This window comes from Phoca vitulina, unplaced genomic scaffold (assembly GCF_004348235.1).
Source record: "Phoca vitulina isolate PV1807 unplaced genomic scaffold, GSC_HSeal_1.0 scaffold74, whole genome shotgun sequence".
Lineage (NCBI taxonomy): Eukaryota > Metazoa > Chordata > Mammalia > Carnivora > Phocidae > Phoca > Phoca vitulina.
In genome coordinates this window covers 3,465,973-3,487,100 of record NW_022589777.1, presented here as the reverse complement: position 1 = coordinate 3,487,100, position 21,128 = coordinate 3,465,973, and the positions used below count along the sequence as shown (strand labels likewise).

At 40.3% G+C, this 21,128-nt stretch overlaps 1 protein-coding gene across 28 annotated transcripts in view; it reads left to right on the top strand.

The window, feature by feature from the left end:
- DLG2 (discs large MAGUK scaffold protein 2) overlaps positions 1-21,128 on the top strand; it is a 1,693,368-nt gene that overhangs the window by 1,519,797 nt on the left and 152,443 nt on the right. For all 28 annotated transcript variants that reach the window (XM_032393577.1, XM_032393580.1, XM_032393581.1 and 25 more), the window contains one exon: positions 21,003-21,117. In XM_032393577.1, the coding sequence (XP_032249468.1) occupies positions 21,003-21,117 (115 nt within the window). The remainder of the gene's footprint in view (positions 1-21,002; positions 21,118-21,128) is intronic.

The following is a 21,128-nucleotide window of genomic DNA, read 5'->3' as shown; positions in this document are numbered from 1 at the left end:
TTTACTGATATGTGTAGATTTCAGGTGGTTTGTTTTCTTGCTTTCTGCAAAGGTGCTGATATCCCGTGATATCTCACCAGGGCTTCCTCCAGCCAGAAGACATATCCTTGGTCTGCCAGAGTGACCTTGGTAACTCTGAGCCAGGTGGGGAGCAAACTTCAAACATGATCTGATCCTTCTAGTGTGTTTTGGAAACAGGATTACATGTCTCCCTATTAGCTGCTCTTTATTTAGAACCGAACAGTATTATAAATTAGACTTCCTGGGGCATTCTCCTTCTGGTTAGTAATTTAACTATAATAAATTGAATACACTGGGTGCTTTCTTCTTCCTCTCTCCCTCCTCCCCCCTCTCTCTTTTTCCTCCTCCTCCTCCTCTGCCTCTTTCTTCTCTAATTCCTTCTCCTTCTTTTTCTTCATCATCACCATTATCAGATAGTGATCACAGAGCAATTCTACAGAAGGGTTACCCCAAACACTGTGTTGTCCCGAATTAGTTTAGAAGGCATGAACGATTTGGTCACAAACTAATTTTCAATTTAATATGAAAAGAACAGGCATTTTCTGGGCCCCACTTAGTGCAACTCTTTTTTTAAAAGATTATTTGAGAGCGAGCGGGCAAGCAGGGGGAGGGGCAGAAAGAGACGGAGACAAGCAGACACCCTGCTGAGCAGGAAGCCCAAGGTGAGGCTCAATCTCACAACCCTGAGATCATGACCTGAGCCGAAACCAAAAATCAGATGCTTAACCAGCTGAGCCACCCAGGCGCCCCTGTGCAACACTTTTACATGAATCATCTTATTTATCCTCACCATAGTCTGGTAATTATAGGTGGTGTTATTTCCAACTCAGAGAGGTTAAATAAGTTGCTTCTGGTCACCCTGGCCATAAGTATGTACATCTGGTGTTCCTTCTGAGATTTTGTTGGCTTCAAACTCTGTTCTTATTTAATTCAATTGATATTTACTGAATACCTATCACATGCTAGGTATTGTAGTAAGAGCTGAGTACACAGAGTTAAATAAGGCATAATGCCTTCTTCCACAGTTTTACACCAGGGCAAGTGGATAAAACAAATATGCAAACAAGCATAACAGTGTTATAAACATAACGATGAATCTATATGTGGGATACAAAGCCAGATCAGGAAGGGCATGATTAATTCCATTTAAGGGGGCAAGTTCAGAAAAGACTTACTATTAAAGGGGACATAGTTTTGAATTTTAAAGAAAGAAGGAGTTTGCCATGCAGATAAGGATAAAAGATGTATGTAGCAGACAGACCATTTACCTATTAAAAGAAAGAGAAGTGTGAAGAACCCAGCATTTCTGAAGTACTTTAAACAATAAATACACATTGCAACAAATAATTTCATGCTGACTCTTTGAGGTACAAATATGTATAAACCAGCTCTCCTTTAGTTTTCAGTTTAGTGGGGAAAATATAATTCATACATAAGTAACTACAACACCGGGAGTCCAGTGTGCTAACTCTTATAGAAGTAATATAGACACTAAATGCTAGAGACATTTTGAGGCTGGAGAGATAGCTTCTGTTGGAGGTGTTCAAAGAAGGCTTGAAGGAGATTGCATTTAAGCTGGACCTGGAAGGATGGATGGAATTAGAAGAAAGGCATTCCAGATAGACAGACAGTACCTGAGCAAAAGCACTAAGGTAGAAATCACCAAGGAAAATAGACACCCCTGAAATGCTACCTGAAATGGGGAGAAAGGAGAACTACCCCACCTTGTTCTGGCTTTCTTATAATGCTCGCAGGAGCCTGAAAATGGCCCCCCAAGATATCCATGTACTAATAAGCAGAACCTGTGAGTGTTAGCGTCTATGGCAAAAAGGACATTGAAGGTGTGACTGGGTTAAGGATCTTGAGATGGGGAGATTATCCTGGATGGTCAGGCTCCTGCGAGCATTATAGTCAAAACTTCTTGCCCTGGTGCTACCTAGTGAGTGCATTTATCGGGTGGTTGTTAGAATGGCAGTGCTAACGTACTCTTGTCTGGGTCTGTCTCTCTTAACAACATCAAGAACACTGGGGCCAAATAATGTGTTTCTCAGCAAACCCCTAATATTTTTGAATGAAGTCAGAAGACTCTTCTCTGTTCTGACAAAGAAAGCCAGAACAAGGTCACACTGATAAACCTTCAAGTCTATGCTAATGGAGACATGAAAATTAAATAACGTCTATAGAAATCATCAAGGAAAATAGACACCCCTGAAATGCTACCTGAAATGGGGAGAAAGGAGAACTACCCCACCGCTCCCTTCCTCCCACCCTCCAAGTTCCTGTCAGTGTCTCCCATTGACTGAACCTAGCTGGAAGTCGTTTTTTCAAGGGAGCCTAGGAAATGTCAATATAGAAGAGAGCAGGAGAGATGTAGAAATTGGGTATGAGAGAAAATCAGCACACAAACCAAATCTCAGAAAAACCAAGACTGAAATTATTGCTAAATAAGTTTGTGCTGGTCATCCTGGCCTCATCGCTTCACTTTTATCCAAAGAGCCAGATACCCTTTTGCATAAACAAGTTCTTATTCCACCCCTGAGTCATTAATGATGGCATTATTCACTGTGTATGATTCCAAGACTGCTTTCCTGACCCTGCCTCGGAATTTCTTACCACTCATATTCCAGCACGAGGAGCACATAGGAACTGGGAGAAGCTGGGGACTGGTGGGACATGTTGTATTCACTCGTGTGTGAGCCAGATAGCAGGACTTGAAGATAGAATGTCCAGCAGGAAAAAATACCTTGCTTCACAGTAGATTTTGATCAAATACTAACTGTCCAAAATACATTTAAAAATTGTTGCCATGGTTACTGTGCTTTGAGGCTGATGCTTTATGTTCCCCACTCAGCCTCCTTCCACCAAGCCTCTGAGTTGTGCCAGGCCTCTAATCTACCCTATTGCCAGGCTCATGACAACATCCTAATTGGATTTTAATTTCCTAGTAACCTGCAGCAGTACACTGAGTTCAGTTCATTAGAGCCCTGAATAGAGATGCAGACAATAGAGCTTCCCATCTTTGGCCTTGAAAAGTGTCTCCTCCCCCCCACTCCCCCTTCCTCCCCCTGTTTTTTCTTTAACTTTTAAAAGTTGTAAATGAAATTGCACAGAAATACACAGGGAAGTCCTGTTCATCCTTCACCCCCAATGTTGTTATCTTTCCTATAGTATATTATTAGATATATTATAATATATATTAAATATATTAGATATATTTCCTATAGTATAATACCCAAACCAGGAAAGTGCCGTTGCTGCAATCCACAGAGAAGATGCCTCATTTTATAAGTTGAATAGGATGCCTCAGGGCTACGAATGGTGGTGGTTGGCAATGTGAGTAGTAATAATAATCCTGTGTATCCACGCCAGGCTTTTATACTTTTCAAAGCTCTTTTATCCCTTCCCACTAATGCAGGGGGTCTATTAGCAAGTTTCTCACTCTGCCAGTGGTTGCCTGCCGATACCTCCGTTTTACTTGATAATTCAAAAGCCAAAGAGCTCATTATGAGTAGGCTGCTTTCCATTTTCTCCTGGAAGGACACTGACATCAAGTTACCCCATCAGAAGATGACTCAGCCCCCTTTGTGCTGCACTTTCTATCGACTGAGAGAAATTTCTCCTTCAGAAGCAGAAGAGGCAGGATCTTTTGCTCCTGCACAGCTGCTCCCCCTGCTTTGATCTGCCCTCTGCCAGGCCTACACCTAGTCCTCTTTGCCTGCCCAAAGCTTCCTCATCCTTTAAGATTAATCCTCGGTGTGCTCTCCTCTTAAACACCATCCTCTTTGTACTTCCTCTCAAGCTGGGTTAGGTACCGCTCTTCTGCACTGATACAGCTCCTTGTTTATATCTATAACAAGCTTATTTGTATTGTCTATTTTCTTGACTGTCTCCCCAAATAAATAGTGAGTTCTTGGAAGACAGGGATTAGATTGCTTAAATGTTTATTTCTATCCCCAGCACAATTTTTTTTTCTTTTTGAGAAAGAAGAGGTGGGAGGAGCAGAGGAAGAGGGAGAGAATCCCAAGCAGGCTCCATGCCCAGTGCAGAGCCCGATGTAGGGCTCGATCTCACGACTGTGAGATCATGACCTGAGCCAAAATCAAGAATCAGACGCTTAACGGACTGAGCCACCCAGATGTGCCCCCCCCAACCCCACGCCGCAACACACTTTTTAAATGAATGGGTAGATGGATTCATGGAATAATTCTGTGTCAACCTGGAAATACAGAAAAGCTTTAATAATGACTGAATGAAAGATAAGAAAAGAGATGAATCCTAGCTTATCTTCTCTTGTGGTGTCCTGTACTTTCTGCAGATATTGCAAGTTTTGGAGATACAGAACATGTAATGATGACAGAGCCGGGGTCCAAATGATTTTAACAAGATAGATCGATGGCAAGAAAGCACCAAGATTAAATTTCATAGAGTTGAATATAAATTTTGAGCTTCCTAATTAAATGTGGCAGCTTGAATACCTGCATATATCTCTGTTCCCTTCCAAAGCTCCACCAAAGTAACAATTAAGGAAATTAAACAGGTATAAATCTATGAGATCACGAAATAACTGAGTCTTGATAACACAGGTAGGCAATATGAACAAAATTTTGGAAGCGGGAAAGATGCACCAGTGACTGAAAAATGACTTAGCAGAGCTGGAAAAGCAGAAACCCCAAGTATCTATAGGGATGTGAGATACTAGAAAATGTATTTATATTGGTTTCAGTCCCTGGTTCCTGGCACAGAGCTCCTAAGACCCTTGTAATTTCCTGGGTGACAGGAGTGGTGTCTTTTGTTCTAAGGAGGTGACTCTGGGTGGGCTCCTGGATGAAAACTAGTCACCAGAAAAGTCAAGCCATGGTGAGAAGCTTGGAATTTTCAGCCCCATCCCCTGTTCTCTTGAGAAAGGAGAAGGGCTGAAAATGGAGTTAATGATCAATCATGCCTATATGATGAAGCCTCCATAAAAATCCCCAAAAGATGTGGTTTTGAGAACCTATGCGTTGCTGAACACATGGAAATGCTGGCAGAATGACTGGTCAGGACCAGGCAGGAAAGCTCTGCACCCTTCCCCCCATACCTTGCCCTAGTTACCTCTTACACCTGGATGTTCTATAGCCTTTATCACATCCTTTTATAATTAACTGGTAAAGGTAAGTAAGATGTTTCTCTGAGCTCTGTGAGCTACTCTAGCAAAGTAATGGAACCTGAGGAGGTGGTGCTTGGAACCTCTGATCTCTCGCTGGCTGCTCAGAAGCACAGGTGACAACCTGGACTTACAAGTGGTATCAGAAATGGTGGAGGGCGGGCAGTACAGTCTTGGGGTACAGAGCTCAGTCTGTGCAATCTGGTGCTACCTCCAGGTAGACAGTGTGAGAACTGGGTTGAGTTCTCAGATACCCTGCTAGTGTCTAAGAATTGCTAGCTGGTTTTAGGAAAAACCTCCCCACATTAGGTGACCAGAAGGGTTGTGAACCTAGTGCTCTGTGTGAGTGTGGTAGTCGTGTGAGTCATAAAGGAGCCTCCCAGGGAAGAAACACACAGTAGGGAGGAACTGGTTCTTCCCTACACAGGTGGGAGACTAGGTTGTTTTGTTTTGCTTTTATAAGGGGTATGAAGCCAATGAGAGGTATAGAACCTGCAAGGATTTAGGTATTACAGGGCTGGGGTATTTGAAGGCAGGGATGTATGGAAGGACTGAAAATACAAATAGTGTTTAGAAATCTTACAAGGAACTTACTGGAGACCCAGATCCCCTCTTCTGCCTGCCACCCATGCCCACCCCAGCACATGGATTTTCTTCTTTAGAGAGTGAGCCAGAAAATCTCTGGATTTGAGGCATTGGACATGGAATGGGGTGGGGTATATTACCTAAAGACAAGAAGACCAGGGAAAATGAACACTTTCTGTCTTGTCTTCCTCCCTTCCTCCCTCTCTCCTCCCCCACCTCCTCCCTCCCTCCCTTCCCTTCCTTTATTTCTATCCATATCTGAAGAGTTATATAGGGGAGAGGATTTGTTCTATATAGTTTCAGGAGATAAAACTGAGATAGATGATAGATAGATATAGATAGATAGATAGATAGATAGATAGATAGATAGATAGATAGATAGAAAGAAGTTAGATAACATCTCAAAATGGTAAGGAAACTAATCGGTGTAGGCAAAGACTACTAAACTCCTGTTCAAAACTGGCTTCTGTGTGAAAGGCGTCCTTTTCACTCCCTCTTGTGTCCTGATGAATCCAGAATGGGCCAACTCGAAACCTGCTGGTCCGTTGCAGTTCTCTGTTGGGCAAAGTGGGCTTGGTGAGTTTTTGTGGATCCGTTAATTCATTCTAAAATAGGGCAAATGTAACTAGATTGTATTAAAAAGGGCAGTTTCTTGGATTGCTCCATAGAAACCAGCTCTGTTTGAGTTTAAATAAGGAAAATTGTTGGAGAGCATTGTTTCTGGCTCTTGACTTGGAAGCACAAATACCCTCCCAAAGCAAGTCCCACAGATATTTTTCCAGGCCTAGACTAGAGGAGATGGAGAATAAATTTGGCAGCAAATAATAATTGAAAGAACTTATGTGACTGTGCTAAAACAACCCCCCAGAGTTGGGCTTCAGTCATCCTACATCTTCCAAATTTTTAGCCTTTCGTTGTGCAAGCTGCAAATAATTGACACCAGGCTCTGAGTCAGCTTTCTGATCCTCACCCTCACGGTTCAGATTAGAGTCTAATTATAAGAGCTACTCCTACATCTCCAGAGGCAGCATGCTTGGGATTTCTTCTTAAATTATTAATCAAGAGGAAAGATAAATTTGCTTGATTCTGTTCCACAAGGATCAATTTTCCCATAGCATATTTTTATTTATTTGTGCATAAAAGTCAATTTTAATAGTTACTTACTTTTATTATTCCTTAATTTTTCCACTGGCCTAGAGGATACAATGATCAGGCTAGTGTGTTTCACACAACCCTGTCTGAACACTGATGCAGCACAATATTCACCTGTAACAATTCCGCAGACCCCGGAAAGTATCTGCTTTATAGATGGTGCCGGTCGTTAAAGATGTATCTCCCCATAATCCCAATCACTGGAATTAAGTGAGTGTGGCATGAGAATACTAGGCTATAATGATGTCCCCTCAAATTCAATGTGTCCCAATATGGACTCCATCATTTTCTTTGCTCCCTTCAATGGCACTTTCTTTTCTATTCTCAGCGTGTTGCCCAAGATGGAAACCTGAGGGAATCCTGGATATATTTCCACTCTCATTCTCATGTGCCACAGTGAATTAATCAGCAAAGCCTCTTCTCTACACCTCCCAAATGCCTGCCCCCTCTTCTCCATTCCCACTGTCCTCACCATCTCTCATCTGGACCATTGGAGGAGACCCCAAATGACCTCCAGGTTTCTGATCTCTTTACTGTCACTGTTTAGTATCTTCGTCAGAATGCTGCAGGCTGAGTGACAAATGTAATATATCCCTTAAAAGTCCCTTAGTGGTTCAAATCATCTTTGTTTTGGGGTTCTGATTTCTTAGCATGTGATAACTGTGCAGAGGACAGTATAGGGTTACACTTTTTCCTTACTTAAATGACCATTCCAATTTCACATATACCCAGCAAGTTCTTCACTTTCTCATGGATCTTTTGCCAAAAATCAGGGGAACAATTTTATATTAAAAAAATAGTAAAATAAGCAAAAGAACTTTTTTCTGAGCCATGAAAATAGCTAAAGTGAGCATGAAATTGTTACGATAAATTTTGCTGAAGAAATTTTATTCAGCTCCTGTTTGTGTTTGGGGGTGGATAATTTCCCATAATGTGCTTTTTTTGGTTGCTTGCCATAAAATACTTGCAATATTAAGATGATGATCAGGAACACATATAGCATCTCAAGGAGTCAAAGGTAATTTTAGGATCGGAGAAGAATCTAGCTAGGTGGTTTTAGCATTCAGAAACAGATAATTATGATGAGAAAGAACTGAAGCATGAATAATTATCTTAATCCACACCTGTGGTGATTCTTCCTTTTACTTCAATTGGAAAATAAAGATTATTTTAGTGGAAGAGCCATGGAGGAATAGAACATACAGATCAAAGTCTGAACATTTGCAAAATGGCTGGATCACTTTTTCGTCAGCACAAAGGAAGAATAGTCACATCAGCAGCTCCATTCAATCAGCTATCAAATATTTCTCAAGCATCTACTCTCCCTCCCAAATAAGCAAGTAGTTATAGACAGTTAAGTAGTTTTATTAATGTGCCATATTGCAAAGGAAGAATACCAGTTGCATTTGATGGAAGGATCTGTCTTAGCTCAGGGAGCTGCCTGAGGAAGTGATGTTGAAGACAAGTTGGGAGGGCTGAGAAGCCAGATGAAGACTGATGGGAAAGGTGTTCGAGGCAGGTGGAACAGCACGGATGATGTTTTGCAACCAGCAGAGAATGAAACTGAGAAAATCCCCAAAGCTAGTATCTGAGGGAACCAAAAGAAAGGGGAGATTAACAAAGAGATGAGCAGGGGAGTTAAGCAGGGGCCTCTTGCCTTTATTAAAAATCATAGGTAGTATTCAAACTAGAAGCTAGAGATAGTTCTGGAATTGTCATCACTGTGGAAATCTGCATATACATTAGCTAGTAGTAATGGAAAGTCCTTGTGTGTGGAGACTACTTTTTAATCATTTTATCACGTATCCAACACAGAGCCTTGCCATGGTTGATGTTCAAGGAATGTTTGCTGATTGAAAAAATGCATTTGAGCAGTATAGCACTGTCATGGCTCTTACCCAAATTGAATCTCAAAATGATGCTAAGTCTAGGTGTCCTACTGTGTTTTACCACAAGAAAGCCAGGACTCAGAGTGATGCCCCCAGGTGAAAGGGCCAGGAGGAGTCATGTCCTCTCACAGAACTGACATAGTAGTATAAGCTTTTTAATTTTATCAAATTAGTATTTTTAATCTTTTTAATAGCCAATTAAAATATTTCTATTGTGAACATTTTCAAACATATATAAAAATAGAATGCTTGTATACTTACCCCTCCGATTCAGTAAGAGTCAAGAGTTTGCCGATTTATTTCATATGTCACTTAAAACAAATTCCAACAGTATCTTTTTTCAATATGCAAAAACTATAAAGAAAAAAGAACATTTTCTTATATTACCACAACACTATTATGACACCCAACAGAATAAAAAATAATTCTTTTTATGATCTAATATGTAGTCTGTAATGATTTGAAAATGTCTTTTTCCTAATCAGGATACAAACAAGCACTATACATTACATTTGGTCATTATGCCTCTTAAGTATAAAAAGGACATTTTAACAACACTAAGAAAGACAAACTTTTAAGGACACAGACACCCCACAGTCTGTTATACAAGTTGAGATGTATGAAGCGCTCCCACCCTCAGCCTTATTTTTCTCTGTTGCGATGTGGCCCCGCTCTCCGCAGTCACTGCTAGGAATCCTGGAACCAGATTGTTGTAGATTCAAGGGTATCAGAATCAAGGCTGAGTGTTCTCTCCTGAGCATCTCCTGCCTCCCCACAACCCTGATAAGTGCCCAGTCTGTCATCCTTTTTGCCTGAGCCATGGTTTCCAGTCGACTTGGAGTCTTACACCTAGAATCACACTAATATATATTGAGCAGCTTTCATTGGGGGAGCGTGTTGGGGGAGACCAAAGAAAGCCTTTTCATTTTGATCTTACCAACCTAGATAGGAATCTATAGTTGTAGCTGAAATTGGCTGTTAAATGGTTGCTTAAGGTGACCAAGCCAGTCTGAGACAGGCTGTATGTGTCAGGAGCAAAAGAGGGGCTAACAATCACCCATAGAGGAAATTGTAGAATCAGTGTAGCAAAAAAAGCACTGGATGGGGCCGGCACTATAAGATTTGCATTCAAGTTCCAGCTCTGCTGTGTGACCTTGGGCAAATTGCCTAGCCTCTCTGAGCCACTATGGGAAGTGTTCTTCCCATTGTGCTTCTATTTTTCCCAGAGTAGTGGGTTATCCTCCAAGATAATATGTCTACATATTTTTCAAAACACTATTGAAGGATAAATCTGCTAGGAATGTTGTGGAAGCAAGAAAGATATTTGTACCACTTAAGTCACACCCAAGGGCACTGCCAACCTGCCTACCTCTAGAGCCAGACTGCTTTATCTCCTTTCTCTGCCCTGGGCTATAATTAGGCAAAAATATCACCCTTCTCTTTGGGCAAGATCTAACCGATCATTATTGCAGAAGAACACAGAAAGCTTGAACATTATTATTTTATCTTCTAGTTCCATGATTTTAATACAAAAGAAGGAACAAGACAAACTCAGCAAAGATGTAATATTTGTATTTGCCAAGGAAGGCTTTCTGATCTGGTTGAATGTAGTCTCAAGCACTATGCCTTAAATGAAGGCATAGTGCCTTCATCCTTCTGATGCATCATTAGCTACGAATCACACAAATTAAACAACAACCTATGCCTCCCAGCTCTGAGCCTTTCACCCAACCTACCAGCAAAATCTTTAGAGAATCACCATTGGCAGCTAGGCCCTAATGATACCAGCAGTTTCCATTTTCCCCTCAGAGTTTCATGTTTACTCTCTCATGCATGATGCCCCCGTGGCTTAATTTCCATAGCCAAGATAGAAATCAAATTCAACAGCGTTCGAGACAAATTTCAGGTACTGAAGAAATATTCCTCCAGGCAGATTGGGATTTTAAAAAAGACTATATTATATGAATTGTTTTTATTTTCTTCTTTAAGATTTATTTATCTATTAGAGAGAGTAGAAGGAGGGAGAGAGGGAGAGAGAGAATCCCAAGCAGACTCTGTGCTGAGTGTGGAGCCCGATGCAGGGCTCAATCTCATGACCTGAGCAGAAACCAAGAGTTAGACGCCCAACTGACTAAGCCACCCAGGTGCCCCGTATGAATTGTTTTTATTATCACTTTATCTTTATATGTACCATTCAGTTTATCAAACATTTTTTATATTTGTTTCTTCATTTGATGCTCACAACAATATACTTGTGATGTAAGTAGGGTATTAATGTCATCCCTATTTCTTAAACGAGGAATATAAGGCTTCAGGAGGTTTTAGTGTTTTTTCTTTTCCATTTATTGAGCATTCTAGTCTGTTCCTGACACCGAAGAATACCATTTACAAATACCATTGCATTTAATCTTCAAACAATCTGATGAGGTAGGTGATTTTTTTTTTTTTATCGTACAGATGAGAAAACCAAATCTTCTCTAGGTTGAATAACTTGCACAAAAGTGCACGGTGTGAGTCAGTAGTGAACTTAAGATCCAAAGTTGGATCCTATTTAGAGTTTTTTTAAAAAATCACATTGCATCAGGCTACTCCTAATTGCTTAAAGACAAAGCCTTTGCCAAGCTCAAAAAGCTTCTTTGCTGACTCTGTTTTGCAATAATCCTGATAATTTAAAAAAAAAAAAAAAACCCTGCCTTTGTGAATCTATAAAACAAAGTTTGCATGAAGCCAAATTGAAATTTGATGTATCTAATTTTCAGAGTTGTATGCATATTGTGTGAAATAGCTGATTAGGGATTCAGACTGTGGTTTGCCCATAAAACTTACTTCATTTTATACATTAAAGAATTCCTAAGCATTTGGCTGAAACCTCTTTATTTAAAGGGTCTCCAGCCAAGTTGCACAGAAAATTGTTCAAGTCAAATGACCCTACTTCTACTGAGAGAGAGAGAGAGACAATGTGCCTTCATTCAATATGTTATTAAAAATTATTCTTATAGGTTTGATCGACTTCATAGTAGATTTGGCAAACTAAAGTATCACTTTTCTTTCCCTGAAGTCTTTATTTAACTCACCCAACTCAGCAAACATTTATATTAGCATTTATATACTGATAGCTATGTGTCGTACTCTATTTTAAGTGTTAGGGATACAGAAAAAATTGTGACAATGTCTTGCCCTCATGGTGTCCACAGCTGAGTTCTTAATGCTCAGTACTGGAGATGTACAAGAGATTGGTATATACATCCTCTTCTTTTGTGGAATGCAGAAAAGATAGCTGACACCCTATTGTCTAGGATTTCCGGTTAAAGTTTGACTCTTAGGAATTTAGTTTTTAATCTGTTTATCTCTTTCTGTCACTCTCCATCTCTGTGTCTCTCTCTCTCTCTCTCTCTCTCTCTCTCACACACACACACACACACACACACACACACACACAGTAGCACGGTAGCTTGGGTCAGAAGTAAGCCAAACAACATCTGCAAATCTTTAGCAGTGGAAAATTCCATGTCACCCCTTTAACACAGAGGTGGCAGCCTGGGAGATGAGCTAAGTCAGGGGTTGAAGTGAACGGCTAGTAAATTCCACTGGCTAGGGGTCAGCTCTCTTGAAGGCAGGTGGGCATTCCAATGCCTGTATGGGAGGGAAACCAGTCTTCTGACGTAGTCCATAAAAACAGCACCCTTCCCAGCATGACAGCTTGAAAAGTAGCCGGAGTGAGAAAGCTCTAAAGTATCTCTAAAGCCTAATATAATATGGCAGGACCTTTTCTGTGTCTTGGCTCCACAATCCCAGGGCAACTAACAAAAGAAGAAGTGGTGAAACGGGAACAGTTGATTTTTTTTTCTGAGCTCCAAGCAAATATAATTATTTTTGTGTCATCATACACAAGAATTTTGACAGAGTATTGCTTCTTGGACTTGAGATATAACCTCTGATCTATGTCTGGACCTTCTTATAAATATGTGATTTTGTTAAGAGCCTAGTGGAGAGAGCGCAGTAACATATTTGGGATTTTCTTGCTTTAACACTTTATCAGATTGCACTGATTATGAGGGCTACATCTTCCCCCCTCTACCCACATGTATTTCAGCTTGTGAGATCAGAATGAGTCTGGTATCCACCTCCAAAAAAGGTGCTACTATTGTTATTAATTGATGGTGCTTTTAAGTGTCAATACTACTTAAAAGGATGAAAATGAAGTACACTGTGTGTTAGATATTCAGGACAACGATTTATAGGGGCAGAGGTGATTTCCCCACCTAACAAATGAAGAAACTGTTATCTCTGAGAGTGTAAGGGATTTTCCCAGCATCCCCCAGAGCCAAGACTCAAATCTGGCGATTCATTCCAGGGCATGACTTTGAGACCCTTCTTGCTCTTCTCCCTTTGCCAGTAACCCCACAGTCTTTCACAAAGATTTATCCTGCCTCGGTTTCTCCATTATAACATGGATCTGACTATATTGGCTTCTTCCCACCACACAGATATCCCATTACCTTCTAGAAAGCACTTGATACTAGTCACAAGGAGCAGATATTTAAATGGCAGGTGCTCTTTCTTTTATATTCACAACAGGAAACCAGAAAATTAAAGGCAGCAAAGCACTGGCCTGTGAGCCCCTTGAGGCAAAGGTCTTTCCAGTGATTTTTGTGTCCCTAGCATTTAGCATTGTGCCTGGCATGTAAGAAACCCTGAAGAAATGTTTGCTGAATAAATGAAAGAAGGATGTTTCCCCCAAAGAAATGGAAGCTTTTATAATTGCTCACAGTATCTCATCCCTGGAGCAGTGATCAGATATCATGCTAAAAATAGATGTAAACTATTCCTCCTGCACCCTTCCCATGCACCCTTCCTGGACTCTGGCGACAAAGAGGTTCATGTCCAGGTAAACCAATATTGTGACCCCAATAGACTGCACACCATTGATATTTGCCCCAGCCCTATTGGAAGGTACCCCAGCGCTTAAACTTCCTTAGCTTATGAACCACTCAGAGCTTCTAGTTCAGGTTTGTCTATGAAAAGCATCGCTTCTCAGGCATGCAGCAGGTGGCCTCTTCAAACTACTTTCCCCGTAGTGAGGAAATGGTAACCCAGCAGGAAAGCAGCCTGTGTTGCTAGGCTGTGCAGACCCTCTTACAACTCAATCATCTCACCAGTTGTTAACGCTGCGCAGTGTCCATAATGAGCAAATAGGAATAGGATGCTACTGTCCTTATTAGTGGCACTGAGGACTGCATATGCATTTATTCCAAAGGAAGCCACCAAGGAAATAACAGCAACAACTATTGTACATTTGCCACGTGCTTCATGTCAAATCTCATTGTGATTCTCAAAACCACTTTCTGAGAAGCAGCTCACAATTTTGCAGATGAATGAACTGAGGTTCAGAAATGTCCGAAGGCCCCGTTGGTAGCAAACGGCAGGCTTAAGATTGAGAGCTGGCCTCCTAACCTAGAGTTCCTAACCCCCCTTCCTTGCTCACAACTGGGGGTCAGCAGCATGAGGTTGTAACTGGAGAGGGGTGCCCTCCCCACCAGTTCTTGGAAAAGAACATGCCCATAGCTTCATGCCATTGTCTAACACACCGAGCTCAGCATTTCCTCCTCTAAGACACAAGGCTGGCCATCTGAGCCTTGAAAATGTGAGGCAGCTTTGATCAATTTGGATTAATCCTACTGCACTAAACAATGCCTTCCCCTCAGAGAGGCAATGCCTCTTTTTCTGTGTGAATGATAAGGTGGATTTGCATTCTGGGTCTCCTCGTTCACTCTTGACAAATTGCAGAGGAAGTGAGTGTATAGCAGAGACCCTTCTCGTGTGTAGCATGTGGTGTTCACACCTTTGCCTTTCTCCATCCAAGTGTCCATCAGTAACTCAAACCCTTGAGAAACCAATAGGCAGCGTGAGGCTCTGGAATGGACACAGGTTTCCATTTTACTTAGTACAGAAAGGGGTTATGCAAGCAATGAGAGTAGGTGTTGAATTACACGTGAAAATTAACAGGAGTTACCAGTCATTACCAAGAGTCAACCCTTGACGTCCATATGCTCTCTCGTAATCTTCCTAACACATCTTGATGTAGAAACAATTATTATTGCTGTTCTACTTATGAGGAAGTTGAGCCCAGAAAGGTTAGTAACTTTCACAATGATACAGAACTAGTAGGCGGCAGAGCCAGGATTCTGACCCCATCTATATGTCACATTTTGTACCCTGTCTACCGTTATCACCCATCATGTCCAACCAAGTGAAAGCAAGTGACACAATTGCAGTATGAATGTGTCGTCAGGAACAGCTGGATGTAGATGCCCAAGAAGGAGAAATTTTTTATGCATCCTAGAGAGAAAGAACCAGCTGGAAGTAATGTTTCTTGAAACTCCTCTAAAACATTTGCCTAGAAGTCGGTTTTCAGTGGTTTGCTTCCTGTTATACAAGAAAACCCCAAGACACATAAAATAGATAACTTGTAATTCTGAAAGCATTTACCAGGCACCTATTTTGTGCAAAGTAAGACAGAAAAATGTGTTGCTGCTGTAATACAGCTCCCCACTTCAGCATTGTTATGCTTAATTTCCTTGTCGATGTCCCGTTCTGGAAGCAAATTCATTCAGGTTCTGTCTTATTCAGCACTATATGCCAAGCACCTGGCACAATCCTGAGTCTAGGGCACAAGGAACGATAGGCCCTGAGGTTTGGGGACCAGAGATGGGTGAGGCATCCCCATCCTCTAAGGAGTTTGTACTGCAATAAAGAAGAAGCCCAGCATTCACATAATCAACACAGCAGATGAGAGGAAGGAGAGCAAGATGTCAAGAGAGATAAGGAGAGAGTTGAGGACGCCTTAGGTTCTAAAGGAGAACTAAGGTGTTATACCAGATGTGACAATATAATGGAAATAAATTGGCCTCACAGAAATCCAAGGTCAACTCAGTGACTTTGGTGGTTAGTTAACCTCCCTGAACTTTTTTCCTCATCTCTAAAACTATATACCTACCTCAGAGCTTTGTTAGAAAAAATAATACAGTATTTCAATGACACAGCACAGATACTAGCCTGTTACAGGTGCTCAGAAAACATGAATTCCCCTTTCAATGATACAAAGATTGGAGCCCTTTCAAATCTCACATGAATGTTCTCCCGAGTGTTAGGAATTTGACTGAAAAATGTATGAAAAGGGAAGGCAGAGATGTGACTAAAACCTTCAGGGAAAGGAACAGGGATTGAATAAGATTAAACAGATGTGGTAGTGTTAGATTTTGTTTTGTTGAAAAGTGTGATTTTCAGTACTATTATAAAACATAAAGAAGACTTATATCTCACAGTTTACATACCTGCTTTCTTACTTATTTCTAGAGCATTTCTAACCATAAACTCATTCATCTTTGAGAAGCTGGAGACAGTGCTCCTCTTCTCTCTCTTCTCTCTCTGTCTCTGTCTCTCTCACACATACCATTTATATTTGTAAATCCAGATTTCATTGCTTCTGCTCTGAAGTAATTATTTGTACTTAAGTTTTATTTTCTAAAAAGGAGTGAAGAGGGGCACCTGGCTGCCTTGATTGGTGGAGCATACAATTCTTAATATAGGGTTCGTGAGTTCAAGCCCCATGCTGGGCGTGGAGCCTACTTAAAAAAGTAATAATAGGGGCACCTGGGTGGCTCAGTCGTTGGGTGTCTGCCTTCGGCTCAGGTCATGGTCCCAGGGTCCTGGATCGAGCCCCGCATCGGGCTCTCTGCTCCGTGGAAAGCCTGCTTCTCCTTCTCCCACTCCCCCTGCTTGTGTTCCCTCTCTCGCTGTGTCTCTATCAAATAAATATATAAAATCTTTAAAAAAAAAAAAAAGTAATAATAAAATAAAAAATAAAGGGATGCCTGGGTGGCTCAATCAGTTGGGCTTCTGACTCTTGGTTTTGGCTCAGGCTATGATCTCATGAGTTATGGGATCGAATCCCACGTAGGGCTCCGCACTCAGCAAGGAGTCTGCTTGAGATTCTCTCCCTCTGCCCCTCCCCCAGCTTGCGTGCGCGCGCTCTCTCTCTCTCTCTCTAAATATGGATAAATAAATTTAAAAGAAAGAAAAGAGTGAAGATATAGGTAAGCACTTTTAAACATAGGATTTGTGGTTAACATGAATCTCAAAGTGGAGAAATTGAGGGCATGATGTCTTCCAATTAAGACAAATGCAATACAACACAACACTTCCCCATCCACAGTGGGGAGTGTAAACACTATAGAAGATGGTGTAAAACAAACATTTCAAAAGCAAGGCAGAAAACATCTGGGGGATCTAATGAGCCATATAATAAGGAGAACACAGTTTGCTATTAAAGTAGCCTGTTGTGAGATATAGACTGTGACAGCCAGAAGAACCTTACAAAGTGCTGATCAGCTAGAGGTTAAGTATCAGAGAAGAGTTTCCAATGTATGACATGCCTGTGATGGGGAGAGCACAGAGATCACCTAGAGAACGATAAAAATATCAATGGGATTTGGGAGCAGCTGTGATAAACCTTGAAATTAGATAATTTAGCCTTGAAAAAAGAAGTCCCACAGGAGAAGCGTGTTGTCTTTCTTCATTAAAAGAAACCTTAACATTGAAAACGAGCAATTTCAGCACCTGTAGGCATTTTATAACTGAACGCATTTAATGATTCTGCTCACTTCCTCATTCATGATTCATTCAGAAAATGTTTGTTGAGCCCCTATTATTTAAATGCCTCCTGCACACCAGACGCTGTTAGGGACAGGGAACTCCAAGGAGAGTGATTTGTGGTTTCTTTTCGCAGCTCAGTCTAATGGGGAGGACGGGCAACTGCACAAATCACTGCAATTTGGTGTGATAAGTACAAAAAAGTAGGAAAGTGGTCAAACAGGGTCAGGACTGTCACTAAATTAAGATGCTTAAGTAGGGGAGGCGAGGTGGGAGTGTAGGTTTTTATCACAGTAGCGCAGTCATCAAAGTTGTAAGGGAGGGAGTCCTGAGAACAGATGGGGGATTTACTAGTTCTCCGGGAGATGCCTGGTATTTAGGAAGTGGCAGTGTGGAGCATGATCAGAAGACGCTGAGAGATCCTGCTTTGTGTCCCAGACCAGATTATCTTCTTCTCTGAGAAATGCTAACGGGGGCTGCATGACATCTGTACAAAGCTCTGACCAGTACCTGCACTAACTAACCTGCCCATACATGTGCTCACATAGCCTAAGATCCTATTTATAACAGCAAGGAGCTGGATGGGTCTATCTTTGGCTATACTCTGCAACTGTGAAATAAATTACAGTCTTAACCATGTGATGCCATGAAGGGTATTAAGAAATATATCTATGTATTTGGGAGAAGGCAGGAAAGATCCAAGTTACACAGTTATAAAGGGAGAAAAAGGCATTAGCATAATATATATTGATGACCTCATATGTATGTGGGTATGTGTGTGTATATATATGAAATGAGTTGATAAATGTCTGTGCAAGTCCAGCACACAACATGTATCTCTAGAGAAAGGTGGAACAAAGGACAGCAATGAGAGGGAAGGAAGAAGAGCTAACCTCTCAGTTTCTATTCTGTGTTTTTCCATATAGCCCAAATATTGACAACATCCATGAACTTCATTTTGTGATTTAAGGAAAAAATAATTGCCCATGAAGCACTAAACACAGTGTCTGCCATGTGATGCATAAATAATTAATTGACTCTTAGGATGGCAAGAAAAATGACTTGCCCAAAATGATTTAAATCTGCATACAGTGTCATATTGATTGTTAAAAATGAATGTTTTCTCTGTCAAAAGGGATTGAAATAAATTTCTTAAATTATGATCAATAGATTTTAGGTTAAATATGTATTCTGCTTATTTAATCATTTAGGATTTAATTATTTAAAGCTAAGTTTTGCCCCAAAGATACAGATGTAGTGAAAAGAAGGGCCACATGTACCCCAATGTTCATAGCAGTAATATCCACAATAGCCAAACTGTGGAGAGATGCCCTTCAACAGACGAATGGATGAAGAAGATGTGGTCCATATATACAATGGAATATTACTCAGTCATCAGAAAGGATGAATACACAACTTTTGCATCAACATGGATGGGACTGGAGGAGATTATGCTAAGTGAAATAAGTCAAGCAGAGAAAGTCAATTATCATATGGTTTCACTTATTTGTGGAATATAAGGAATAGCATGGAGAACATTAGGAGAAGGAAGGGAAAAATGAAGGGGGGAGGAAACCAAAGGGGGAGACGAACCATGAGAGACTAGAGAGACTATGGACTCTGGGAATCAAACTGAGGTTTTTGGAGGGGATGGGTTAGCCCGGTGATGGGTATTAAGGAGGGCATGTATTGCATGGAGCACTGGGTGTTCTATGCAAACAATGAATCATGGGACACTACATCAAAAACTAATGAAGTACTGTATGGTGACTAACATAACATAATAATAATTTTTAAAAAGCTTAAGTTTTGAAGAGGAGCCTTCCAAATCTAGATTGCATAAGATTTTGCTTAAGCACCAGAAATTTCCACTCAACTTTGATGGTTTTATCTTTAGAGTACTAAACTTTAAAAAAATATTAAGCATTCATAGGTCATTATCCAGTTATCTACTTATCACTGAAAACCAAGGTCAAATCTTCTCTTTTATGATATCCCACCCCGTAATAACCAACAGATAATCAGTAAATTGAATTTAAATTTAATTTTGTGGAACTTTTTTTTATAAAGAATTTGAAACACTGTAAGTAGATTATCTTTTATTATGTTCATTTAGTCATCCTTGTTTTTATGAAAAGTTATGAATAAATTGAAAATCAAATTGTTTTTTGAAATGTACTAAGGAAATACTTTATGATGAGTTTCTCTCTATAAAAGAACAATTTATAATTTGAATTAGCATTTTAAAAAATTCTCTATGGTGAGTTTCTTTGTAATTAGAAGAACCATTTATAATTTGAACTAGCATTTTCACATTTATCTTGTGAGTAAGTTGGCCTTCTCACCTACTGGATTTTGCTAAAGCAGGACATTCTATGCCAAGGAGATGATAGAACAAATTGTGATTAGAAATATCAAAACTTCAAAAGCTTCTCCTTTTTACATGCTGATTGTGTTAATAAGTATATTAAAACCTATTTGTACTGTCTTCATTTTTATTGGATTGACATATGGAAAAATATTTTTCCTATGAAGAAATAGTATGATATATACCCATATTTTCTTGATTTTTTTGAGACCCATATGTTTCTAAAATATATTTACCCCTATTTCCAATACCATTCTCCTAGAAGCTCATTTAAATATATAATGCATCTTAGAATTGATGAAGTTTGACATATGGACTTTTTATATTAAAGTTATAAGACAAAATTGAGGTATGATCCCAAATGATCAGCTTCTAGCAACCCTCTAGCAGAGAAAAAAACTTAGTCAAATTAAAAGGTAATTTTTTTACACAATTCATCACCAAACACTTTGTTCTCTGGTCTCTCGGGCTGAAAGTTAACTGTAGACTCAACCTTCCCTCCCAATAACATTGCTAATTCCTTGGGTATTTGTTTTGTTCATGGATCTTGGTATTTTGGGTGTGGGGGGGTTGCCCTCTTTTCTCAATTAAAGTTTTTATTTTGAGATAATTGTAGATTCATATACAGTTGCAATAAATAATACAGGAAGATCCGTGTACCTTTTACTCATAGTTCCCCCCCAATGGTAACATTTTGTAAAACTATAGCATGTTCTCATAGCCAGGATATTGACATTGACCAATCTAATTCCAGTTTTTCCAATTTTACTTCTACTCATTTGTGCAAGTATATGTGAATGTAGTTAGGTGTAGATCGTTTTTTCACGTTCAGTATCCATTACCACAGTCAAGACAGCACATTTTCATCACCGCAAGAATGCCCTGTGCTGCCTGTTTATAACCTCACACACCTCCTCCCTCATGGACTTTTCACATGTTGGGGATTTGATGGTAGTATGTTTTCTAGTTACATTTGGGGAAGTAACTAATTTGTCCTTTTCCTTTTGCCAATGTCTGCAAATAAATAATATTAAGCAGCTGATCCCTCCATGTTCACTATTTTGAGTTGTGCATCTCCCTGATATTTGGCAAAGGAACCAACATCAGGGGCAAGTAGCCACCTTGGCTAGGCACCATTTCTCCTTCTCTGAAGGCACAGGACCAAATCTACCATCTTTGTTTCCTTTCCCAGATTACGCTCGATTTGAGGCCAAAATCCATGACCTACGCGAGCAGATGATGAACCACAGCATGAGCTCCGGGTCCGGGTCCCTGCGAACCAATCAGAAACGCTCCCTCTATGTCAGGTAGGCAACGG